Raw genomic sequence first — 18,347 nt, 5'->3', positions numbered from 1 at the left:
TGTAAAGTCTAAATCTGCCTCTTTTTTCGATATCTACCAATTGCTTCTAGAGTTATTACCCCTGACATCAAACAGAATGAGTTTACTCTTCCCACAATGGGCATTCTCTTTGTGAATCCTAAGCAAAGGCAGTGATAAGATGATCCAGGTGTTAAAACCCTCCCTTCTCAGTGAGTGCCCAGCATGGGATAATAGATTTCAGGATACCTTCCCACAGAAAACAGATTAAAAAAAGGAGAACTACTTGAAATGGAAAAACATACTTGTTTTCCTTTTAGCACTAATGGAAAATAGATGAAAGTATATTTAATTATCTTTCCTTCCCAAGAAGAAAACAACCACATTTCCCATCACTCTTTAAGGTACTATTGATAAATAATTCAAAAATGAAACCAAAACAAAGAGAGTAATCATTCACTCTATTTCACCTCTAGTAAACACAAGGAAATTTATTTTTAAATGAGTTTATGGGAAATATCTATGAACTCTCCATCATAAATCTATCAAAAAAAGATATCTCCAAGGAAGCATTTTTCCTGCTTTCAAATGAGCCTTATTTAAATCTTTTCTACTATCTCAAACATACCTCCCAGTTAATATTTACCAAGATATAATTCAGTACCTGTAACATCCTCAGAATTCCCCTGCCAGCATAGTAGGTCATACTTTGCAAAGAATAAACTTCTGGGATAAGGTCAAATTACCAGAATGTATCTCAATCACTTTCTATTTGAAGTGGTTACCATAGCCATAAGTCTGATAAATTCTAACAATCAGAATGGAACTCTGACTCTAAGTTAGCTGGCAGTAGACTTGAGAAATGAAAGAGATGGAGGGAGGGTGGGAAGAGAGAGGAAAGGAGAGACAGAGACACAGAGAGAGACTGTTAAAGATGTTTTAGTGAAGGGTTACTTTAAAGAACTGTGCAAAAATAACTAAATTAATCAGGAGGAACAAATAATCAAGAATCTTGGGGGAAATATTGGAGGAAAAGAGAAAACAACTTTTCGCAACCATGAAAGATTTAAGATCAATTCAATAGAAGTCTGGTGATGAACTGTGCTTACCATCCCTTGGCAGGCAATGGGGTATAAATGGACTAGAGGTGAAAATAAAGACGGTCAAGGGGCACAATGAAAAGACTATTAGGTAGGTGGTCAGTCTAATTCTACCTCAGAGATATACTAGCTGCGTGACCCCTCGGTAAGTCAACAGACCTCTCTCTCGGGCCCACTTTCCTCATCTTTAAAATGGTGATCATATTAGTACCTACATTCCAGAGTTGTTTTGAGGATCAAATGAGACTTAAATGCTAGCTATTACTGTGATATACATTTTTGGAAGTGGATAATGGGTGGTTTTATTAAATTCAATTATATTTATTAGCTACAAAATAGGACTGTGTGTGTGTGTGAGTAAGAGAGAGATTTCTAAGAGGGAATGTGGGTAGTCAGTGATGAAAAAAATACAAAAAACACCCCCAATAACATGAACAACCTATACTTTAAAATAGAAGAAAGTAGAATTTCAAGAGAGGCCAGAGACAAACAGAACCATGGAGTTGTTGAATGAGTTCCCCAAAGTGGTCACATAAATCTGATTTTCAAATAAATCTTCTAAGTTATAATTATGTAAAATGGTAAGTGGTTCTAACTCAATGAAAATATTCAGTCCAAATTTAAATAATGACCAATTTATTATTCACATTAATCAGGGCGTAAACTTAAAAATAAGTTCGATGAAATACAGATTCACAGTTTCAAATACATTCCTTCTGATATTCTTCTATAGAAAAATGCTTGGATTTGTGATATTTGTCAAGTTCATAAGAAAACAACAAAAAGAAAATGAAAAATCTGACACAGCAGAATGAAACACTTGTAAAAGGGAAAGGCTCCTGATGGGGAAGAACTTAGAAATAACCAAAGTGGGGTGGAAGCAGCTGAAAGCATGGGAACAAGGCAGTGGAAGCTGTAAAAAAGCATTAGGAGACCCTTACCATGGCCATGACTGATGAATGACTAGAGTGGAGAACCAGCTATTGACAACTGGCTGCATTAGAGGGCAATGACTGGAAGAGCGGGTCAAGTGTCACTTAGAAGGAATCAAGGACAATAGCAACTCCATACTTTGGGAGGTGGGACAGTCCTCTCCCATACATACTACCTCAACCCCTTCACAGGCATCTTGGTCACACATTTTCCTTTCCTGCAAATGCTAAAAATAATTCCTAAAAAGGTCTTCTCACCCTACAGCAGTGTAAAGTGCTTGTTTTATGGGGGGGAGGGGATTATTATAGTATTATTTTGTTTACATCAGTATTTAAGAAAAAAAGTCTTTGTTAGTGAGTGAAATGTGTCATATGGCTGATTGCTAAGATGTAAAACACATCAATGCAGATGGTGTAAGTACAACTGGGAGAAGACTCTGCCCCACAAAATACCTTTGTTGTTAACTGAAGACCTAGAGTGAACCCTACCCTTGACCACTACTATCTATAATATTTTTGACTTGTTATGACTACTGTTTTTAATGTTAATTTAATGCTTAGCTTTTTAATTAGTACTAATAGTTGGATAATTCCAACTACTCCTCAAAATACCCACAAAGCATAGGAATTCAATAAAACCTGTGCAGTTAATTTTTATCCCATCTTTTAAATGAGAGGATATTGCATTTGAAATTATGTTTTTACAATGAGAGAAAATATTGTGGACCAATGAGTTAAGATGAGCATCAAGAGATTATTTAGAGCGATCCTTTTGCCTGCAGACAAGATGCCCCGGAAATATAGGACAGAGGTTTAATGATCCTATCTAGACTTCTGATGGAAGAGATCAGAATTTCCATGATGAAATTTTTATACTTTTTTACAACACAAATTTTTACAAAAATTTTACAAATTTTCACAAGACCTCAACGTCCTTACTTTGGGGAACTTTTGATTTATTCCTACCTGAGCCACTTTTCTGGCCCTATAGCGAGTAGAGATAGATTGTATTACAGATTTTGGCACTGTCTTCGGAACAAATCATTCAACACATATTTTTCCATCAAAACTACCAAACTGTTGGTGCTTGGCTAATTTCCAGAGACTAATGGAATTATAAATTCACTTCTATTTGATTCAGACTCTGGTTCTCTACTAACTACATGCAAAGTACTATGCTAGGCACTGATATGAAAAATGAAATAATGTAGTCCCTTTCCTCTGAGAAAATATGACCTAAATATGTATATTTTGTCTACCAAGCACATACACATAAGATATACACATTAATAACTGTGGAATGGGAAGAATGGATTAAGAATTAGTGTTGGAGAAAGGTCATCATGGCAAAGGGCTAGGAAAAAATTCATGCTGGCCAAGGACACAGTCTCCTGGGAAGATTACAGATGGCTTCATTACAATAATGAACATTTTACATGTAGTGATGTGAAGAGATTTATGTGGATTTCCTCCTTTGAACCTCAAAATAAAAATTGGAGACTCTTGTTATTTTAGTGATCCCATTCAGGATTTTCTTGGCAAAGACACCTGAAGGGATTTGCCATTTCCTTCTCTAGCTCAGCTGAGGAAACTGAGGCAAACAGGGTTAAGTGACTTGCCCAGAGTCACACAACTAGTGTCTGGGATCAGATCTGAACTCAGACCAGAACTTGACTCCAACATTCTATTGAGTGCATCACCCTACAGGGAGATACTCCATATGTGACTGACCCTATTTTTCTGAGCTGCAAACTCAGTTAAGATAGTTGCCCATGACTGTAGAGCTCCTATGACAGAGCTTTTAGGACTTTAAGACCCTCAGCTCTCTCTGAGAAGGGCCAATGACACACAATCACACAGCTGGTAGAAGGCAGACTGAGATTTCTTAACATAGACTAGCATTCTGACCATGGAGGCTACCCATGATTCTTCCTAGGAAATATTGTAAAACTGTAAGGCCTTTAGGTATCAGTTATCAGGTCCCTGCTAATGTCTTCTTCAGCAACTAAATTCCTGGGTTGGCTGCAATCGCAAAATGATGGGACCTTTCCCCAAAGGACAGAGGCAGGTTTCAGTATTCTAATCCATTTTACTGGCCATAGAAGCAAATCAGTTCAATGATCAAATTGAAAAATTCTTTTCTGTGTGGTTGAAAAGATATTGTTTATTAGAAAGTATTCGGTGCCCCAGGCACAGGGGAAAGACTGTTCCTTTCTTTGGCTCGGTAGAGTTATTTTCAGAAGCAGACTTGGAACTGAAATCCTGTGGCTGTGCAGGATTCAGTTCTAACTAGAGACGAGACACTGATCAAGCCAGAACCCCTCTCTCTCCCTTCCTCCCTCCCTCCCAAAATAGTGACAATGCACAGTTCATTGTACTATAGAGACTCTTTAGCAAGACCATGCTCAGTACGATGGGGTAATTTTTTAAGTCGAAATAATGGTTTTTTGAGAATTCCATAGGCATTCTGAGAATTCCATAGTTACAAGTTGTTGATTTGTGACTGTCAGAAAGACTAAATTAACTAAATTCTAGTATAGATGACATATGCATAGCCTGTTATCGTTTTTCTCAATTAACTATATTCACACATTCGAGTAAGAATTTGGAAAGGTTCTCCAACCAAATTCTCAATATAGAAAGTCATGGTTGCACATACATAACCTGTATCAAATTGTTTACCGTTTTGGGAAGGAGGGAAAAAGCTTGGAACTCAACGTTAAAAAAAAAGAATATTCAAAATTATCTTTACGTGTAATTGGAAAAATAAAAGTACCATTAAAATATAATAAAATAAAGAAAAAAATATAGAAAGTCTAACTGACTACTTAGACAAGGGATCTCTGTTCTCTTGAGAGACCTCAACTTCATTTTGGCAAGCCGAGCTTGTTGAAGATATAATGATTTTCTTTCAAGTGCTGTCTTTCATCTGGATATCTTAAAGCACTTTATAAGCATTAATTAGAGCTTGCAATTACACTTTAAGGTACACTTAATCTCATTTTATCTGAGAGGGGGATTTGCTAAGACTCAGAATTCCCAAGGGTCATCTAATCAGATGTTCTATCTGTGTGCAAGCGTCTTGGATTCAAAGCTAGAAAGTACCCAAAAGAGTATCTTCTCTAACCCTTTCATGGCCCTCAGGAAGTCAGAGCCAATATTGAACCCTGGTCCTTCAGGACTCCAAATCCAGGAAATCACGCTATCACGCTTGCTGCCAGGATACTTTATTTCTCATCCCAACATGACAGGTCTACACTTGGGGGTGGGGGGGGGGGGAATCTTGGCAGATCATGGGGGAGCGGTATCAATCGCATCTTTTCCAAAAATGGCCAATCCAGAGGCAAAAACTCGACTCAAACAAAGGTGTCTTGTGTGTGGTACTTAGCTGTGCTATCAGTGGAAAAGAGCAAAAAGGAACACTGCTTTGCAGGGTGGTTTTTGTGCGCCTGTGTGTTTGTGCAAAATGTATTCCTCTAGAAAATAACCACAAAACTGAGTCATTATGTAACTAAAGATATGGACTTAATATGGTCTGAATTCTTTCTTATCTCAAGTGACTCCAAAAGGCATGAGAATAAATAGCAGTTGCCTGATATTAACAGAACATCCTAAGGGTTTTTACAGAAGCATCTTCCACATATACACAGACACAAATTTAAAAAGAATCCATTTCTAACACAAAGCCACTGGTTTATTCCAACTTTGGCGCCGGGGGTTGAGGCGAGGAGGGTTGCTCCAACTCTTTTCTGCTTTCAACACTGGGGACTAACTCCCAATAATTAGTTAGGTTTTACTATTTTAAGAAATAGCATTTTTTTCTTTAAATTATCCCTCTACAAATACTTAAGCAAATATTTAATTCCTATTAAACTACTAATAAACCTTTAATAAATATGGAATATCAGAAAATGATAGAGACTTACTGCTTGTATGACCTTAGCTAAGTCACATATTCCCTGTGCCTTTGTTTCTCCATTTATAAAGTAAGTGGCTTGATCTAGAAGGCCTCTGAAGTCTCTTCTGTCTCTAGGTCTAGATCCTATCCCCCCTCCCCCCATCCTCATCCCAACTTGGACTCCTGCCCCTCTCCCCCCAAATGAAACTACTTACAAACAGAAAGAAATAACCACATGTTGGGTTCATGGTTAAATTCTATTCCAGAAAATGAGAAAGACTCTTTATACAATAAGCTCAGTAATGACAGAAAAGACTTTCTTTCTTAATACGATTGGGCCTTCTGATAGGCTATAATGTGGGGAAACTGTTCCGCTTATAAAAGAGTTCATGAAACACTGTTTCGGGGTAATGACATTAGCATCCAGGCCCCAAACCAAAGGTAAAAGACTTAACATCCCTCACAAACACTCCTAATGCTGAGTTAATGTCACTATGTGCTCCGAGGTAATGCATCACACAAGGTTTGAACATAATTTTATCACTTTGAGTTAAATAATCATCTGAAAGAGCCAAGGCCACAAACTGGAAGAGACAGGCTTTATTTATCTTCAAATTGGGGGAAAAAATACTGTCAGAAGAGTTCAAATACAAGAAGAATCATTCGGACAAAGTGTCTCTGTAAAAGCCTTGTAGAATTCAAATAGCTTTTTCAACGATGACCTCTCAACTCCCTCCCTCCCTTCCTCCCCCCTCCATTCACCAGCCAAACCCCTCCTCTCCCCAGGAAATAAAAGCAGAAGTGGAACAAACAGCCCAGTGGACAGTGAAAACCTTAGTGTGGCTTGTGCATAATTGGTTTTAAAGGTAATCTTGGAGACTAAGAAGTCATTTCATTCTCTCTAGAACACCCACAATCAGACCAATGAAACCATCTGTATCCTGAGTAAGCTTTGTCATCTTAAAAAAAAAAGGAAGGAAGAAATAAAGGGGAAAAGACCGGATGCTTCTCTCCAAGCAGGATTAACATCCAGTAACTGAATAAATTCAGATCCTTCAGAATCCTCTTCCAGAGTGAGTAAGTTTCTGTTTAGATGTATATTGCAATAATATATGTGGCTAAAACAAAATGCATTTTAGAATAGCTTTCATGATGTAAAACATATAGATATGATACATATAAATTTGAATGTATTTATATGACATTATTATGTGCATTGCTACTCTATAGGGCACCTGATAAACAGTGATGGAAACGTGCACAAACAAGAAAGTGAATTATAATACAAGCATGTATTGTGTTTCTCCTGTGGTGTTAGAATATTCAAGAATCTCCTTTTAAAAGGTTAAGAGCTTATTTTAATGTCAGAAAAATGGCTGCGATTAATACATCAAAATACTAAAGAGGCTTGATAATATTTTGAATGTATTTTTAAAAATTTAAAATCTATTTACTTCTGATTGGAATCATTTTTAAGTAAGTTGCATCGTTCAAAGCTCTGCCATCAGGGTCACATCAAATGTAACATGCCCAGACGAGGAAGCATGGAGCCAGCTGTACTCTACCCATATTTATCGTTTTCAATAAGGAATTGATCTTTGTGTTCTCAAGCTCTGGGAACAATCCCTGGCATATAATAGATGTTTGGAATTGTCATCTGACTACCATCACTGGATTAATTTTAGAACAAAAACTAGGCTTGAAGTCACATAAGAATGATTTAGAATTCTGTATTACAACAATAAAAAACAGACCTCTCTGTATTGTAAAATGTCAAGCTCTTGTAGTGGGCAAAGATAAAATCTTACCATTACAAGATTAGGAACTACTTCAATTTATGACTTCCTAATATGTCACTACCTGATAAATAGACAGGTGCTTCAAGGCCATCAGCACCAGGCCTAGTGGATAGAGGCTGATCTCCAATACCATTGGTTCAAATTTTAGCTCTGATCCTATCAGCTGACTGACCCTGATGCCCTCAGTGCTCTAGCCTGACAGCTTTCAAAATGTGGTCCAAGGCCCTTTAGGGGGTCTCTGAAACTCTTTCAAGAGGTTCATGAGGTTGGAGGTCATTTTTACAATAATACTAAGATGTTGTGTGACTTCTCCCTTTGCCAACTACAGAACTGTATGAGGCAGGGTTTTCTTCAACCAAAATAGTATCTTGCAACAGACTGAATGCAGAAGTGGACATGAGAATAGAGTTATCTTAAGTTCTACAAAACCCTTCTCATTACTTTTTTCTTTGGAAAGTAGTTTTCCTTTTTTTTTAAGACAAATTTTTATTTAGCTTAAGATAAAGTGTGTTTATTATTGTTGTTATATTTAAAAGAACCAAAAATAGTCTTAATCTCATAGACATGGGAATCAAGTTATCTTAAGTTCTACAAAACCCTTCTCACTAAATTTCTTTCTTTGGAAAGTAGTTTTCCTTTTTTTTTAAAAGACAAATCTTTTATTTAGCTTAAGATAAAGTGTGTGTATTACTAATGTTATATTTAAGAGAACGAAAAAATATTTTAAAATTAAGTCAATCTCTAATGCAGTGAATTCAGATGGATATAAAACAAAAGATCTTTGGGGTCCTCAGGAAGGACTGTAAGACTGTAAAAGGCTGCTGAGAACAAGAAGGCTTGATGACTACTGCTCAAGACAACTAAGTTGCAGAAGATGCTGACCAGAACTGGTGGATATAGTGTCCCATACCATTAAAATTACAGGCTAAACCTCCATGACTTTAAAGGTCGCATGATTTCCTCAACATGTAGATTGCAAGTCCCCTCCATGACTTTGGAGAGGGTCTTTGAGAGCTGAGGTCTAAAAATTCATCTCCTTTTGAACATACTGGTGAGGAATTTCTTTGACCTTGGATGTATATACTGGTGCTCATTGGCATGCCGACTAACAATGACCCAGACTCATCAGACATGCTAGAGTTTATACTTCATTCCCACTGTCTTTGAAGCCTAGGGGTCACCTCCATCACTAGGAATCATGGGAACAGCACACAGTGGAGGGAGTAGCACATAGTGAAGGAAGTTTAACAATAAACAAAAAGCTATTTTAAAAGGTGAGCTTGATTTGTTTTTTATGCAAAAGAAGAAATTCATTTGTATTTCAATTCTAGGGTACTGGATTAAACATCCAAATGATTCTTTTTTTTCTTTCCTAAATCTCTTCATAATAGACATGTTGAGAAGAAACATAGCAGGGGGAAAAGAGGCATGGCTGGCTTCAAATTCTGCCGCTCATGTGTATATATACTGGTTATGAGAATCTGGGGCACTTAACCTGCTGGTGCCCCAGGTAACTATAAATCCTTGAGCAACTGGTAATCTGCAATGGCAGGTGGCGATTTCTCAACATCAACCTCTTGCAGAGATTCCTAAACTTATTTGACTTACCGCCCCCTTTAAATAAAAAAAACAACTCAGTGCCCCCTGCCCGAAATCTTACAAAGTAGGAAAGAAGTCTCAGATGAAATGTATAACTGCACCGAGGCTGCTACTGAACCTCCCCGCATTGTTCCAGTGGGGGGAAGGGGTCCACTTTGATTTAGAGGGATGAAGTCGCAGGTCCACAGAAAAAAAAAAAATGAAAGACATAACCCAGAAAAACATATCTGGAAAGCATTTTGCTCCATGATTAGGTAAACAAAGAATTCTCCAGAATAATTTTGAGTTTCCAAATGAAACATGTTCCATTCTTTCATTATTTCATCATTTACCTATTTTCAAATTAAAAATTGATCAAGGTTATTGAAGAAAATGTGCCTCAAAAAACCTTCAGGATTTGAGGGGGATAAAAGATCAAAATGATTGCAGTTCAAAGAACTTTCCTCTGAAGCAAGGATTCTGTACACTGTGATCATCATTAGATAGGAAACAATTCTCTGTGTAAAAGTCTTTCCCTCAAAATACTACCTTGTATTAAAAAAAATCAATAATTCAGAGAGACAAAAATTTTGAACTCAAAATTTTATAAAAGTGAAGGCTGAAAAACATCTTTACATGTAATTGGGAAAAATTCTATTTAAGTTAAAAAAAAAAAAAGAAAATTGCAGCAATGAAATGAAAAAATGAACAAAGGCCCAACCCATAGAGTTTCCTTTATAAACTTCTTGGGAATATAATCTGGGGCAATAAATAAAGTCTGATGAGCCAATAAAAATAAATAAATCAACAATTCAGTCACCATGAACTTAACTTCTAACTTCTCAATAACATGGCATGACAAAGAAAAAGCAAGAAGATAATCCAATTCCAAATACAAATAATTTTAAAACTTAAACTCAACATATTTCTACTAAAGAGAAGAGTTAAAACCTACAAGTCTAAGCAAAATCACATTCATGAGGCTTTAATATAATATTTACACAAAAATAATATATTATAAATTTATATATTGTATCATATATTTGTACAGATTATAGATTATATTGTATATAATTTAAATATACAAATATATTAAAAATAAATATTCATTAATATAATAAGAGTACATAGTTAGTAATATATAATCTATCTCATCTATTATATAGACATATGTAATATAATGTAGGTTTATAATCCATGCAAATATATATTTATATATGATATATTTAATATAATATGTGTACATATTTTTATTTTATTTTTTCTTTCTAAAGGTAAGAAGAGGGAAATGAGTGACCTCTACAACTTCACTAATGGAACTGGAAATTACAGTCTCTGTACCAGAGATTACAAAATCACCCAAGTTCTTTTTCCCTTGCTCTACACAGTCTTATTTGTTGTTGGCATTATCATGAACAGTCTGGCAATGGGAATTTTCTTCCAGATCCCCAGCAAATCTAACTTCATCATATTTCTCAAGAACACTGTCATTTCTGATCTTCTTATGATACTGACTTTCCCCTTCAAAATCCTCAGTGATGCCAAGCTGGGAGCAGGGCCACTGAGGGCGTTTGTGTGCCAGGTCACCTCCGTTATCTTTTACTTCACAATGTATATCAGTATCTCCTTCCTTGGCTTGATCACCATTGACCGTTACCAGAAAACCACCAGGCCATTTAAAACGTCCAACCTCAACAACCTGCTTGGAGCCAAGATTCTTTCCGCGGTGATTTGGATATTCATGTTTCTCCTGTCCTTGCCAAACATGATCTTGACCAACAAGAAACCAGAGCACTCAAACGTAAAGAAATGTGCTTTCCTCAAGTCAGAGTTTGGCCTGGTGTGGCACGAAATTGTCAACTACATCTGTCAAGTCATTTTCTGGATCAATTTGCTCATCGTAATTGTATGCTACACACTAATCACGAAAGAGCTCTATCGATCCTATGTAAGGACCAGGGGGGTGGGCAAAGCACCTAAGAAAAGGGTAAACATCAAAGTGTTTATTGTCATTGCAGTGTTTTTCATTTGCTTTGTGCCTTTTCATTTTGCCAGAATTCCCTACACCCTAAGCCAAACAAGGGATGTTTTTGACTGCTCAGCTGAGAATACTTTATTTTATGTGAAAGAGAGTACCCTGTGGTTGACTTCCTTGAATGCATGCTTAGATCCATTCATATATTTTTACCTCTGCAAATCCTTTAGGAATTCCTTGATGGGCATGTTGAGACCCAGAAATACTCCTACGATGTTCTCACCCCAGGAAATCAGAAGCAAAGGGCACAACAATAGCAGCCCATCGGAGGAGATCCCATTATAGAGTAGAGAGGCAATGAAAAGATATTTCCATGACTCTAATTTTGTTGAAGAAGAGCACTATAGAAATAAAAGTATTATTGCTTCCTGAGAAGCAGATGAGTTGATGGCCAAATCCACTGAAACAATTTTTTTAGAAAAGTCAACAAAATACTTTATTAACCTTCAGTTATGACCTTTCAGTATTCTAAGCTATTGTTAATATATGTAGGGAAGCAACCTAATGGAAAGGTATGTAGCAAACTACCATATAACAGAATCACAGTGCATAGTAGAAAGACACAGATGTTTTTCCATGATTTTACAGCACTATCTGCTTCGATTTTTTTATTGATAAGGTTCCCTTATTAATAGAAAAGGAATGGTTCACCTTCTGAACAATAATTACTACTTAACAGAACTTACATATGCTAAGATATTAATTCCTAACTCAGTAACTGACCTAAATATTTAAGTAGTTTTGTTGTTTTAAATGGGCAACAAAGGTTGTTATAGTACATATCCTAATAATGAACTATGAACTTTAACTTGACTAGTGTACCATAAATGAAAATGAATTTTATTTTATCTTTATATCAGCATTAAGTAAATAAACTTCTCAATTTTTAAAGAATGTGTCCTTCACTTAATGGGAGCAGGAACATTAGAGAAGAAAAACAGGTGTTTCTAGTAGATTAACATTTCAGTCATTAAAGCAATTCAGGAAAGTACAAAATATTCTGAAAGTGGAAATAGATTTGAGCTTACAATTCTGACTGTATTTATGGGATAAAACACTGTTAATGATGCTTAGGGAAATTGACTCATTTCCAGAAGATGTTTGATTTAATGGATATTTCTCTGTCTAATATTTCTTCAGCTTCTATGCTGAAGCATCACCCAGTCATCATAAAGAATGTAACTGTTAAATGGTAATTGTCATCATCATTAGCTCCTTATTTACATACTATTATGCAAAGTAACTCAAAGGTAGAGCAGGTTTAGCTGCAAATGAGAAAACAGTGGTAAAAATGACACATGAATCTGTTCTACAATTTTTCCTAATTACAAAAACATTTCTTTTAAATACATGTGTATACACTCAAGTGTTCCTCTCCAAGACCTCATCAAGGCATGGGGGTGATGTGGAAGAAACAAACTCTAACCCAATAGGACAAAACCTCTGGCAGGTTTCACAAGAAGATGGAAAGGCTTTTTAAGGGCCTGGTAACTACTGTCTGTGCTGCAAGGACCAATCTAGCCAGGCTCAGAGAAGACAAAAAATTGTGATGTAGCGTCTTTTTTGACAACAGTTACTAATGAAGAGAGGTGGAGGGTCTCCTAGGGGGAGACTACAGAGGTGGAGGGGATGCCCATACCGCTGAAACCTCAGATCTTTGAATGTGTCTATCTGTCTTACCAGTTGTTTCACCACAACGTCCAATCCTTAAGGACTATTCAGAACTGTAAATATGAATGGGTAACAATTCATATGACTTTTGAAAAGGATACTGATCAAAAAAAAATCAACTCAATAAGCACATTTCACTCACCATAAGTGAATGAAAACCAAATCAGTTCATTAGACTGATACGACAGTGGGTAATCTCACCTGACTTACCTTCAAACATTTTCTAAAGATGGAAAAACAGGAACTGTTGAGATTTTGCCTAAGCATCAATATGGTACTGCTTAGGTCAGGGGTGGGGAATCTGCAGCCTTGAGGTCACATGTGGCTCTTCAGGTCCTCAAGTGTGGTCCTTTGACTGAATCCAAACTTCATGGAATAAATCCCCTTAATAAAAGAATTAGTTCTGTAAAACTTAGACTCAGTCAAAGGGCTGCACTTGACCTGGAGGGCAACATGTGGCTTCATGGCCATAGGTCCCCCACCCATGGCTATGGTTATGCCATTTTATTACAAAACATTTGTCAGCCTTTATACTTCACAGATGCCCAGGAGATTTCAATTCTGAAATCTACACTACAGTTTCTTATAACAGTCCAGGGGAAAACGGCCTAACATTTTAATTCTCAGTGAAACTAAATAATTACATTTCATAGTAAATCAAAATGTCTTAGTTGTAAATGCTCCATGAAGAAACCATTTTGAATGACTTTTCTCATCAAAGAAAAAAAGCTTTAATTAAAGATAAAGAAGTGTTCTGGTTATTCGTTACTATTATCCATTATTGATATCAATAATTAAACTAAGAATATTGCTTCACTGAGTAAAAGGAGGGAAGAGGAAGATGAAGTGGAAAATCTAGGTGACGTTTGAATAAAAGACATTAACAAAAAATGTTTATTAAAAATGATCAAAAGGGAACTCAGAGGATTATCTTACCATTTTTTATGTAAGAGTTGAAAAATATTTTATTTATAAGCCAGGTATGTAACATGACTGATTTACACTAAACTGGTTTGAAAACAATAATCTTTACAAGTAACAGCTGTCAGAGTTCCAAAGGTGAAACTTATAGCCAATGATGAAATCCAGCCAGATCCTCAAATGAGGTCTATGAGAGAATAAGCATGATGGATTGGGCTTCCCCTCTTCCAAAACACATATTAAGCCTGTTTTTTCTTTTAAGTTCATAGCATGATGAACCCATATATTTAAAGATAGATATGAACAACAATTTATAACTGAAATCCATGGGAAAATCTGACTCAATAAAGTCAGAGACATCCTTGAACCTCCCAAGGTGAAAACTTGACTGGCTATAATGGCCCAACAGGTGTAAGCTCCTTAGAACCCTGGCACCACCAGGAGACCTGACAGCTGAGCCAAACTCAAATAGAACCAGATCCCTGTGGGCCATGCATTGACTTAGAAAAACACAAATTAATATGATCTCTATTGTTATTTATTTATTCTGTTAAACATTTCTCAATGACATTTTAATCTGATTGGCAGCATTCTAGGATTTTGTGGGCCACATGGACTTGTGAGTTTGACATCTCTGGCTAGCAGTTTCATTTTGAATATCTAAATAAAGATTTCTATTTATGGGTTTTAAAGATTAACCTTGCCTCCCCCTTAAAAAATGGGGAAGCAACTCTGATTGCATTTTCAGCTATCAGTTTTGCTGACTTTGAACCAGACTGAAGAGGTTTTAACTTGGGGTCCACAGATTCCCTCCAACACCCCTCCCCCCAAAACCCCAGCAGTCCATGGTAGATTTCAAGGGTTCTCTCAACTAGGATGGAGAAGAAACAAAAACAATAATTGGCTTCCTTGCGTTCCCCAACATTCAGCATTAGGAAGTAGTGCCCTTTTCTTTGGTATTTCCCCATTTTGGTGAAAGCCCAGCATCCTCATAGTCACCCAGACTCATAACCTCAGAGCTCAGTGTCTGTTTCCTCTTTCTACTCCACTCCACCAACCTCCCATATTGCGTCCAATCTAACCTCTCTCCAAACCACTCTCTAGATAGTTGTCAAAATCGTTCCTAAAGGCACTTGTCACACTATGTCTCCTCTCTTTGGTTGATACTTACTGGCTCAAGGATATTTCTTAGCAAGGCCTTGGAAGCCACAATCTGACCCTGACTAACTTTTCTGCCCTATTTCATGTGACTGTTATTCACATCTATGTTCTGGTTCATCTGGGCTACTAGCTGCTCCATGAAGTTGATCCTCCATGTTGCATATCCATGCTTTCCCACCAACTATTCCCTATTGCTTAAACACATTCCCCTCTTCGCCTCCATCTCTCAGAATCCTTGACATCCATCTTTCAAGGCTCAAAGTCAGGCCTCCTACAAGAAGTCTTTCTTTGTCATCCCTGTTGGTAATGCTCTCTCCTACTAATGTCCTTAAACTGAACTATTTGCTTATTGTCATAACCTAATCTTCCTTGCCACCCCTCAGAAGAAACTTCTTGAAAGCAGAAATTGTTTTGACTTCTATCTTTTGTAATTTACCTATAAGTTTTGTTTGCATTTCCTTCATCTCAAAAGAACTATTAGGGCATAGAGGCTAGGCCTGGTAAACTGTTTGGACACGCAGAGAAGATACACTGGTGTTTGGGAATTTCCAATATGAATCATCAAAATGTAGAAAACTGTGAGTTGACTATATTCCCATACAAATGTAAAACAACTGATCAAAAAGCATCTACCAAGCATAACAGCCACCACAGTAAAATGCCCTCAAGGGACTACATTTTTAAAAAAATTATATTTAAATATATAATTAATTCAACCTGTCATTTTCAAACTTCTCCTCCTTCTTTGTGATTCTTTCTGGTTTTCTATTTTCTTCCATATATTCTTTTATAAAAGGATGCTTCAATGACTTTTTCTCTACTTTGCTGTTCTATTTCTATTCACACTCTATCTCCCATTTGTTCCTCCCACCAAAAAACTGGGAAGAAAGAGAAAAGCACTTTGTTTTACATACATGTGTGTACATGTATGTATGTATGCACATATACATATACATACACAGTCAAACTAAGCAGATTTCTACATTGGCCATGTTGAAAATAAACACGTCATGTTCTGCATCTTGACATAATGAACGAAGGTGAGTAGCCTATGAGTCCTGTGGAATCACAAATGGTCACTACATGCATCAATTTTTAAAGGACCTCTTCCAGAAAGATGCTAGGTCATTATTAATGGGGCTATACTAAAAGCAAAGAGACCAATTTACTGTCCAACTGGCTTAGAAATACTTTGAGCATGCCTTCCCTTTAAAAGTTATCCTCCCAAAAGGTCATTGCTTAAAACTATTGTAGATGACTACCCTTAAGTCAGTTCCTTTTTTGAGGGCCCATTTCCCACCCTGTGGCATTTTGAAATGTGACTGAAATGTGATTTCCCCGTTTTTCTCAAATTATGAAAGCATTTTCAAAAGGATTTCCTCTTAGAACAGTGAACAAAATTATAGTCTTCAACAACCTAACAAAGTGGGATGTATGGTGGGGGTGAGTGGCTTACAATGTTCATTCCTTTACCTGCTTAAGATTTTTAAAACTACCATCTTTAGAGCAAAATGTAATTTTATTCTATATTTCATAAAAAATGAACAAAAAGCTAAGAAGTCGTGCCATAATCCTTTTTTTAAAACCAAAACATTTTGACCTAATTACTTAAGGCCCCCAAATGTCAGACATAATAGATCGCTTCAAAGACTATCCACATCTACTAGGCATCTGCCCACACCCCTTATATGCCTTGTCCTGCTGAACATAAAGATCAGTAAGATACAAGTAACTCATGAAATACTAAAATCTCACTCTGAAAATTCTTGGAGGGTCCCTGAAATATCGTTGAATCAAACCCAGACATGCTTCCTGTACTAAGTGGCACCAATTCATCATGGTCTGATCACAGTCTCTCTGCCCTTTCATGCTGCTGCTATCTGCTTTCAAGAAATACTAAGTGAAACAGATTAAGGAGCTGCATACTTTCCTAAGAGAGCCTCTGACTTCCTCTTCCCTTCTATTCTGCATAGCAGCATAGCAATTTGCTCTTTTCCCATAAGAGTTTCCTAATAGGCCTTCCTGTGCTCAGGATACAGTCCCAGCTAGCTCTTTGGAGCCTGATGAGATGTGAAAGACAAAGTCTATAGAACTAAGGTGGCTGAAGGCTGAGAGAACCCCTGAAGTCTCATACATCCTATACATAGTGATGAATGAATGCAGAGCACAGGATCACAGGAACCTGGCAGAGAGCTGTCAGTTCTCAGCACAATGACATGTAGTCAGTCAAAAAGCAGTTATTAAATGCCTGCTATATGCTGGACACTGTGAAAGCACTGTTGTTTCTACTTCATTCTCTAAGAGGACCGTGACATCACAAGCAAGTGAACTGGATTTAAGTGAGGCAAGGCTGTACAAAGTCACCAGCCTCACTTTCTCCTCCAGAGTCATCTGGAGAGGACCAGGGGCCAGATATAGATCAAGATAACTGGAGATGGCCCACACTTGAGATACCAAGAAGGTAATTTACATTGGACAGGGGTGGGGGAACTCCATGTACATAAATTGGTTCAGATCAGGGTAGATAGATGGAAGGTAACCTGAGAGGGAAGGTATTAGTAACTGGGGCTGAGAAAGATTACTAGAGAGAGGGATTAGAATGAAGTCTAGAAACCAGGCCATGGAATTCAAGGAGCAGAGGGGAGAGGGGAGAGGATTCTAAGCATGACGGACAGCCAAGGCAAAGTAATGGAGGAGGGAGATGGAGCATTATGAAGCAAGAAAGTTAGTGTAGAGGATCAAAGAAAGCGCATGTAGAGAGGAATAAAGTATAAGAAGACTGGAAATGGAAGAATTCTGAATGCCAGGGGATTTTATGTTCTATCATGCAATCAACAGAGTTTGCGGAGGAGGGTGATAATATGGACATTAGAGTGGGGAGAGATAAGGCAGGGAAGCAAGCTAAAACAGTATTGAAACAAATCTAGGTGAGATTAAAGATCAGTTAAAATGTTGTTGGAACAACAAGGCCTTTACCAGGGTGATAGCTGTGAAAGTGGACAGAAAGCGCCATATACAAGAGATATTGTAAAGTTAGAGTGGTCTGAATATTCAGAGTAGAAACAAGACTTGACTACATATTGGATATATGAGATGAGTAATGGTGAGGAGTCAAGGATGAGACCTAAGATATAAGGCTGGGAAGATGGTGGTGCCATCAACAGTAATGAGGAAAAAGTTTAGAAAAGGGAAAGGTTTTGAGGTAATGAGATATATTTTGGACAAGATGAGTTTGGGATAACTATGAAACATCCGGTCTGAGATGTCCAAAGGGCACCTAGAGTTATGTGACTG

The 18,347-nt window shown here is 37.1% G+C and overlaps 2 protein-coding genes across 20 annotated transcripts in view; one reads left to right on the top strand and one right to left on the bottom strand.

The window, feature by feature from the left end:
- P2RY12 (purinergic receptor P2Y12) overlaps nucleotides 1–12,191 on the top strand; it is a 62,808-nt gene extending 50,617 nt beyond the window's left edge. Inside the window, exons 3-4 of one of the 4 annotated variants that reach the window (XM_072618327.1) lie at nucleotides 6,794–6,961; nucleotides 10,540–12,191. In XM_072618327.1, coding sequence (XP_072474428.1) covers nucleotides 10,554–11,585 — 1,032 coding nt within the window. In that variant the 5' untranslated portion in view covers nucleotides 6,794–6,961; nucleotides 10,540–10,553 and the 3' untranslated portion in view covers nucleotides 11,586–12,191. Of the gene's footprint in view, nucleotides 1–6,660; nucleotides 6,966–10,539 lie in introns of those variants that run through there. The other 3 variants (XM_072618328.1, XM_072618330.1, XM_072618329.1) reach the window with 3 other exon arrangements.
- MED12L (mediator complex subunit 12L) overlaps nucleotides 1–18,347 on the bottom strand; it is a 603,739-nt gene that overhangs the window by 91,641 nt on the left and 493,751 nt on the right. The window lies entirely within an intron of this gene.

This window comes from Notamacropus eugenii, chromosome 6 (genome assembly GCF_028372415.1).
Source record: "Notamacropus eugenii isolate mMacEug1 chromosome 6, mMacEug1.pri_v2, whole genome shotgun sequence".
NCBI lineage: Eukaryota > Metazoa > Chordata > Mammalia > Diprotodontia > Macropodidae > Notamacropus > Notamacropus eugenii.
The sequence above is the reverse complement of the archived record's forward strand: the minus strand, read 5'-3'. Positions and strand labels throughout refer to the sequence as shown.